This window comes from Mus caroli, chromosome 16 (genome assembly GCF_900094665.2).
Source record: "Mus caroli chromosome 16, CAROLI_EIJ_v1.1, whole genome shotgun sequence".
In the NCBI taxonomy this organism is placed as follows: Eukaryota; Metazoa; Chordata; class Mammalia; order Rodentia; family Muridae; genus Mus; species Mus caroli.
This window is the reverse complement of record NC_034585.1, coordinates 29,178,051-29,184,912: the sequence shown is the minus strand read 5'-3', so window position 1 is coordinate 29,184,912 and position 6,862 is coordinate 29,178,051. Positions and strand designations below refer to the sequence as shown.

Here is a 6,862-nt window from a genome sequence, read left to right as displayed (position 1 = left end):
TGCCAAGTAACCAAATCCAATCGGTCATGATACAGACAGCTAATGGCCACTGAGTTACAAGGGCCCACAGTGGCAACATTTCATCTTCTTAACGTTTCTATGAAGTATGCTCCACTATCAACTGCCTTTGGAATGTGGCCGGCAGCACAGAGAGACCAGCAAGGATGGAGTCACACAGTTCTACAGGAAGCCATCACACAGTTCCACCAGAGCCTAACACAGAACAAAGCTTAGCCAAACCTGTCAGCTCACGCAGCAAGTTTTCTGTTAATTCGTTTCTTTTCTTTCTTTTTTCTTTTTAAACTGCTTTATTAATTTCAAATTATGAAAAAGGAGGGTTTTTTTCTAAAATGGGTTAAATTCCCATGCTGGTAGGAATGTTTAGAACTAAATGCAACAAGTAAACAATATTTATGTAGAAACCGTTAAGTGGAAACATGGAAAGTTTACAGAAAAAATATCCCACTAAATACAATTGTAAAACAGTAGCCACTTTATGAGCCCAGAGAAAATCTTAGATTTCAAGGAATGAAACCTAAGTTGTAATGACTCTCAGATTCCGGTGTGAGGAACCACATGGAAGGCCTCGTCCACTGCTTCTGACTCTTTCTCTTGGCTTCTGTCTCCTGCCCTACAAATCTCCCAACATCCTCTCTCCCTTCACTGTGATCAACATGTCTGTTGGGTGTGGCCCATCTAAAGTTACACACAAGTCGCCTGACTGTCCTTTTGACATATCCTCCAGGATTCTTGCTCTCTACCTCTTCCAGAAGGTGGGATTCTTCTTCACTGTGTCTGGAGGTCTCCCCACCTTTGTCTTTCTCCACAGTGAGATCTTGTATGACTTGTTTGACTTTGGACATCATTTTTCCTGGACCGATCCTTGCCTTCTTCTCTTCCTAGCGATGGTCACCAATGGAGCGCTTCTGCTTCTCAGACCTGCTCCACTCTTCCTCCTCCTCCTTCTGCTTTCCCTGGCACTCTGAACTCCACCAGGAACTGTGCCACCAGGAACTGTGCCACCAGGAACAGGCGCCTCTGTTAGGGAGGGACAGCGGACTGGAGACAGTGTCCTGTTAATTATTTCCAATGAGTTAATGTTATTTTAGGTGACTTTTAGGTGGGAAATATCTCACTAAAATTTACTATTATCAAGTTGAGTCTGCAAACAACTATAAAAGCTCAACACTGTACTCTTATTAATAATTCTAGTAGCTATGTTCAGTGTTACAATGATAGAGAGTTGTAATTTCAGAATGGCTTCAGAGGTAATTAGAACCCAAACTACAAATGTGCCCCCCCCCCTTTTTGTTTTTTTTCGAGACAGGGTTTCTCAGTGTAGCCCTGGCTGTCCTGGGACTCACTTTGTAAACCAGGCTGGCCTTGAACTCCTTGAAGTCCACCTGCCTCTGCCTCCCAAGTGCTGGGATTAAAGGTGTGCGCCACCAGGCCCAGCAATTCTGTTCATTCTTATTTTTGAGTCTGCTCTGTGACCACATCCTTTGTAAATGCACTGTCTACTGATATCTCTGCTTATATTCTGGGCATGCATTGATTATGCAAGTCCTGCCTATATTCTCATTCAATTTGAGAGAACATTGAAGTTCTAGGTGTTTCCAGGTCTTACTTGCCCTAAAGTATCCCCCAGGGAAACAGCCAAGCAGGCTAAATGAGTCTTGCTAGGAGAATCTCCCATTCTCTCAGGTGTCTTGCTTTCCTCTGGAGCAAGCAGCTGACTGCCATTTTCCATGTTGGCTAATTGAACTACAGCACTGGTTTCCCTGGGGGCCGTGGGGAGAGTTGGTTCCAGGGCATCCAAAGAGCTACAAGCGATATCATTTTACTCCCAGGGGACTGAAAGCTATTCCCACTTTCTGGTTACTTCAGGAGGAAGCCTTTTTCTCTTTCTCTTTCTCTTTCTTTTTCCTTTTTTTTTTTCTTCTTCTGTTTTTCAAGACAGGGTTTCTCTGTGGAGCCTTGGCTGTCCTGAAACTCGGTCTGTAGCCCAGGCTGTCCTGGAAGTTCCACTTAGATCTCCCTCTGCCTCCGCCTCCCAAGTGCGCGTATGCGATCTCCCAAGACTAAGGTGTATGCTACCACTCCTGGTGAAGGAGTAAGCTTAATTTTAATTTCCAGATCCTAGTACTGCCATCCTTCCCACCTCTCTTCTGAACCATCCTTCTCGCTTCAAGCAATTTGTAGTTGTTCCACAGGAGTCAGGGTTCAGAATTCCAAGCAGTAGAAGATAACTGGTTAAGCTGCCCGAGAGGATTTATGGAAAGGACAGTGGGTAGACTCCATCACGAAGGTTAGGGATCCAGAAAAGGAGCTGGGCAGATGCAGGAGAGGTGGGCAGCCGTGAGCACAACCTAGTTATCACACCAAGGACACAGCTTGGAAACCTTTGCCACTGCAGCACCGAGCACTGCCTCTGGCATGACTGTCACCCCAGGGGACATCAGAGGTCTCTGCTGCATGTAGCAGCATCCTCAACTGTGAGCTCCAGACTTGTGCGTTCTGCAGGGCTCACAGTCAGGGACAGAGCCTGGGTTATCCAGCCTCATTTGAATTCTCTATATTTCCTAGGGGCATGGTTCTACTTCTTGAGACTATGTAAAGAAATGGGCCGGGCGTGGTGGCGCACGCCTTTAGTCCCAGCACTCGGGAGGCAGAGGCAGGCGGATTTCTGAGTTCGAGGCCAGCCTGGTCTACAAAGTGAGTGCCAGGACAGCCAAGGCTACACAGAGAAACCCTGTCTCGAAAAAAAANAAAAAAAAAAAAAAAANAAATGGTTTCCTGAACCATAAAGGAGTCTGGGTGCAGCCACTCTTCAAAATCCCAGCAAATAATGACTATTATAAACCCAAACTCTAGGAACACAATCCTCTCTTCTCAAAGGGATAAGTGTCCCCTTCTTCTTAACAAAGAATATCCAGCACTCGGGAGGCAGAGGCAGGCAGATCTCTGAGTTCGAGGCCAGCCTGGTCTATAGAGAGTTCCAAGACAGCCAGGGCTACAGAGAAACCCTGTCTAAACCAAAATCAATTCCTTGGATTTTTTGGATCTATAACAATATGTAATCAATTTATGTATTCAAATTATACTAACTTATACATCTTTATTACCTGTTTCCTTCTATACTCACATTTAATATATCACAAGGTATATAAAATATTTCCTTTGCTAGCATAAAATAATGTAATTGATATATTAATGGTCTTCTTAATGACCACCTCTAACAGAGGACTAAAGATAACTGTATAACTCTGTAGCATGTGTTAGTCAGGGCTCTCTAGAGTCACAGAATGGAATGTCTCTCTATATTAAGGGAATTTGTTGTCATGACTTACAATTTGTAGTCCAGCTAACCCAACAATGGGTAGCCCAGCTCACCCAACAATCCCAAGCTGTGGATGTGAAGAATCTGGTAGTTACTCATCCCACGAGGCCAGTTGTCTCAGCTAGTCTTCTGTAGCTTCCAACAGACGAGCTAGCACGTAAATGCAAGCAGGCAAGAAGAATGAATCTTCCTTCTTTCAACCTCCTTATGTAGGCCTCTAGCAGAAGGTGTGGCCCAGATTAAAGGTGTGAACCACCATGCCTGGATCTGGGATTTGTTTTGTCCCAGACTAACCTTGAACTCAGAGATCTCCTTGCCTTAGTCTTCTGGGATTAAAGGCGTGTACTACCTTGCCTGGACCTAAGCTTTTCATGGCACAAGATCTCCATGCCAAGATCCAGGCCAGAATCTTGTATCTCCCAGCCTCAAGATCTTGTAGTTCATTGCAGGTATAGTCAAGCTTTCAGCCAGGAATAGCCATTACACATCAAAACCTTCAAAACATAACACTTAAAAACATTTAAGCAGATGTTCAATAGCTGTGAAATATTCTTACTTTAAGAAACTGTCTTGGTTTGCTTTCTAGGGCTGTAATAAACACCATGACCAAGAGCAACTTTGGGAGCAAGGAGGCTTATTTCATTTTACAGTATTATGGAAGGAAGACAGGGCAGGAACTAAAGCAGAATCATGACACTGCTTACTGGCTTGTTCTCCATGGTTTTCTCAGCCTTCTCTTTTCATACAACCCAGGTACCACCAGCCCAGGTGTGATACTGCTCAATGTGGGCTGGGCCTTCCCACATTAATCATTAATTAGAAAAAATTCCCATAGTCTTGCCTACAGACCAACCTAAAGGACACATGTTTTCAAGTGAAGTTTCCTTTTCCCAGATGTCCCTAACTTGTGTCAAGTTAAGAAAAAGTTAACCAGCACAGAAGCCAAATACTTATGAAATACTCCATAGCTCTCAGGAGAAACACTGCAGCTTCAAAAATAGGCTAGAATGCTGTTGCCACCTAGCTAGGCTTAAGGTGTTGCTAGTTGCTTTAATATCCTATTTAACTTAAATTCTAGCAGTTAAAAAACAAAGTGATTTATATATATGTATTTTTCTGAGGGGCCAGAGAGATGACAGTTAAGACAATTTGCCTTCTTACAGAGGACCTGTGTTTGAGTCTCAGCCCCACCATCTGGCAGCCCATAACCAGCTGCAAACCCAGCACTAAGGGATCTGATGCCCTCTTCTGGTCTCAATGCATGTTGTGCTCATGTGCACAAATTCACATGCAGATTCACACACACACACAATTAAATCTTTTTTAAGATTTATTTATTTTATATATGTGAGTACATTGTTTCTGTCTTCAGACACACCAGAAGAGGGCACCATATCCCATTACAGATGGTTGTGAGCCACCACATGGTTGCTGGGAATTGAACTCAGGACCTCTGGTAGAGCAGTCAGTGCTCTTAACTGCTGAGCCATCTCTCCAGCCCAATTAAAATGTTTTTGAATTGTAAAAAATAGATTCGCTTGATAACTGAAAAGTAGATCAGTACTTTCTGTTACATTTTGATTCTGTTGCATTCTGATTTTTTTAGTAAGATTAAAAAAATCTTGCCCGGGCGTGGTGGCACACACCTTTAATCCCAGCACTCAGGAGGCAGAGGCAGGCAGATTTCTGAGTTCGAGGCCAGCCTGGTCTACAAAATGAGTTCCAGAGAAACCCTGTCTCAAAAAACCAAAAAAAGAAAAAAAAGAAAATCTTGCCAGGTGGTGGCACACTCCTTTAATCCCAGCATTTGGGAAGCAGAGGCAGATGGGTCTCTGAGTTTGAGACCAGCCTGATTTACAGAGTGAGTTCCAGGACAGCCAGGGCTACACAGAGAAACCCTGTCTGGACAAATCAGGAAAACAAACAAACAAAACAGAAAACAAACAAACAAAAGCCTTAGTGAAAACAATTTTAAAATCTTTACACAATTTCCCCCCCATATCTTATAATTAAGACATGGAGGGTACAGGACTCTTCTTGCTGGCTGCTTAGTTATATCCGGTAGTTTTTAATGTTTTAATCAAATGTAACTCATATGCCATAGAAGGCATCCATTTAAGGTATCCTGGGCAGCATTCTTCTCAGTGTATTCACAGAGTGGTGAAACCATCCCTGCTTGAGAATGCCTCCAAGATCCCACAATGAAACGCCACGGTCATCAGCACCAACTCTGGTTTTCACCAAGCTAAACCTAGGTGACCACAGAGCTTTCTGTTTCTGTTCACCTATTCTGGCTGTTTCAGACACAAGCACGCACTCTTTTGTCTTTGCCTCCTTTCATTCACTGTAATGGTTTAAATTTGTCCCATTGCAGTCTGTATCAGTACTCCGTGCTTTGTATGTGCACAGTGTTTGCACATGCATGTGTGCGCTGGGCATGTGTGCAGGGGCCAGTTGTGATATTTTCCTCAGTCTTTCTCCATTTTATATTTTGAGACATTGGTCTCTCACTGATCTTGGAACAAACTCCACAGTTCAGCCAGGTTGGCCGGAGGGCCGGGGATCCGGCTCTGCTTTTCTTGCACAGAATTACAGCTCCACAGTGCCTTGCTTTCATTTGGGTATCAGGGATCTGAACAGAGACCTCACACCTGCACAGCAAACGCTCTTACTGAGCCACCTGCCCAGTCCTCACTGTGTCCTTTTAATGATGAGCTGTTATCCTATCGAGTGCATAGACAATTGGCCCTGTGTGTTTAAGGATTCCTCATCCACAGATTCAACCACTCATGGATGGAAAATATATTTTTGTTATTTTTATAAGCATTTAATTATGAGGCCAGGGCGATGGCTCACCAGGTAAAAACATTTTCTGCACAATCCTGATGATCTCCCCTTTGATCCCCGGGACCCAAGTAAATTGGGAGGAGAGGACACACTTTGCAGAGTAGTCTTCTGACCTCCACACACACACACACACACACACACCCCACATACAGACACACAAATAAAATATAAGCACAGACACACAATCCCTAAAATTTTTTTAATTAAAAATATTTTAATTAAAAATAGCATACAAAGTAATGGGTGCCATTGTGACCCTGGGTAATTGTGACATTGTTTAGATAATTAATTATGATACTATATGTGTGTAATTGTGACACTGGGTTGTAACTGTGACACTGTGTGTGTAATTGCAACATTGTGTGTATGTCACTGTGACATTGAGTGTGTAATTGTGACACTGTGTATGTAATTGTCATGTTGTATATGCAATTGTGACATTGTGTGTATGTGATTGTGATATTGAGTGTGTGTGTAACTGTGACATTGTGTGTGTGTGTGTCTGTGTAATTGTACTTGGTTCTTATCCACCCCTTGTCACCTACGCCTTGTCTTTGTCCTCTTCTCCAAGAGTCTGGCTGCTTTCATGTCACAGATTTTTCTATCACCCTCTTTTGTCCTCTCCCCCATCTTGCATTCCCCTTTATGCTTTCAAGCCACACACACACACACACA

The 6,862-nt window shown here is 43.4% G+C and overlaps 1 protein-coding gene across 1 annotated transcript in view; it reads right to left on the bottom strand.

Annotated features, from left to right (window-relative positions):
• Nucleotides 1–299: 299 nt before the first annotated feature.
• Nucleotides 300–6,862, bottom strand: part of LOC115029544 (protein BEX6) — a 7,112-nt gene continuing 549 nt past the window's right edge. The window contains exons 2-3 of the mRNA XM_029470200.1: nucleotides 3,351–3,490; nucleotides 300–1,073 (exon numbers count right to left, since the gene is read on the bottom strand). Of these exons, the coding sequence (XP_029326060.1) occupies nucleotides 522–866 (345 nt within the window). The 5' untranslated portion in view covers nucleotides 867–1,073; nucleotides 3,351–3,490 and the 3' untranslated portion in view covers nucleotides 300–521. The remainder of the gene's footprint in view (nucleotides 1,074–3,350; nucleotides 3,491–6,862) is intronic.